Here is an 820-nt window from a genome sequence, read left to right on the forward strand (position 1 = left end):
GTGATGAAAACAAAGTCTTTCTTTCAAGGCTGACCACTGTCAGGAATGAAATGAAGTATCAGAACTCTCCTCACTTCTCTAGGAGTGATTCTAGCTCTTCTTGCAAAGAGCTGAGCTGCTCCTTTTCTCGGTCTTCCTTTTGTTTCAGTTCATCCAGCACAGCCTGAAATCTGTTCTTGAGAGCCAGGTTTTCCACTTTCAGGATGAGATCCTCCTGTCGCTTTGCCCTGTCCTGGGTCTCTTGGAGCTTGCCTTTCATGTTATCGATCTGTTTCTGAATTCCCATAACCAGCTGATTAGTTCCCTCGTTTTCTTGGTGGTGTTCAGCTGACTCATTTAGCTTGTCCTGTAGCTGCCTTTCCAGATCTTCCTCAGTGTCGATGATGTTTATGTCTTCTTCGTCTTGATGCTGTGTCTCATCTTCATCTTCACTGCTGCTGCTAAGGTCATTGAATATCTCCCGAAGCTCATCATGTTCTAATGAGTCATGGCCCTGCCTGTGGCCAGACATTCCTGGGGAAGAGATATCAAGGCCTTGATTTTCTGCTTCTTTTGTTTCATCTTCAGCAATTATTTCCCAACGGGTACTGACAGCTTCAGCATCTGTGCTCAGCAACCGCTTTACTTCTTTTTCCACATCTGGAGACTCAATATACTTCTTCTTTGCTGTCTTACGGAACCTTCTCTTTCTGACATTTTTTAGAGGCAGAGTAATTCCATGGTTCCATACAAACTTTTTCTCTTTGTCCTTATCCTTTTTCTTGCTTGCTTTGGGATCAGCAGTGGCAACTGGTTCCTCAACGGGAGGATAGAGATCACC

General features: G+C 44.4%; 1 protein-coding gene across 1 annotated transcript; it reads right to left on the minus strand.

Moving 5' to 3' along the window:
* Positions 1-6: 6 nt before the first annotated feature.
* Positions 7-814, minus strand: LOC112392022 (transcription initiation factor TFIID subunit 7). Its single transcript, XM_024733567.1, has one exon. The coding sequence runs from the start codon at positions 509-511 to the stop codon at positions 71-73; it is 441 nt and encodes a 146-aa protein (XP_024589335.1). The 5' UTR covers positions 512-814; the 3' UTR covers positions 7-70.
* Positions 815-820: the final 6 nt, after the last annotated feature.

The sequence above is a fragment of the Neophocaena asiaeorientalis genome, unplaced genomic scaffold (assembly GCF_003031525.2).
Source record: "Neophocaena asiaeorientalis asiaeorientalis breed wild unplaced genomic scaffold, Neophocaena_asiaeorientalis_V1.1 C47979571, whole genome shotgun sequence".
In the NCBI taxonomy this organism is placed as follows: Eukaryota; Metazoa; Chordata; class Mammalia; order Artiodactyla; family Phocoenidae; genus Neophocaena; species Neophocaena asiaeorientalis.

Coding starts and splice junctions, on each gene's coding strand:
- LOC112392022 (XM_024733567.1), bottom strand. CDS start 511: ATGTCTGGCCACAGGCAGGGCCATGACTCATTAGAACATGATGAGCTT.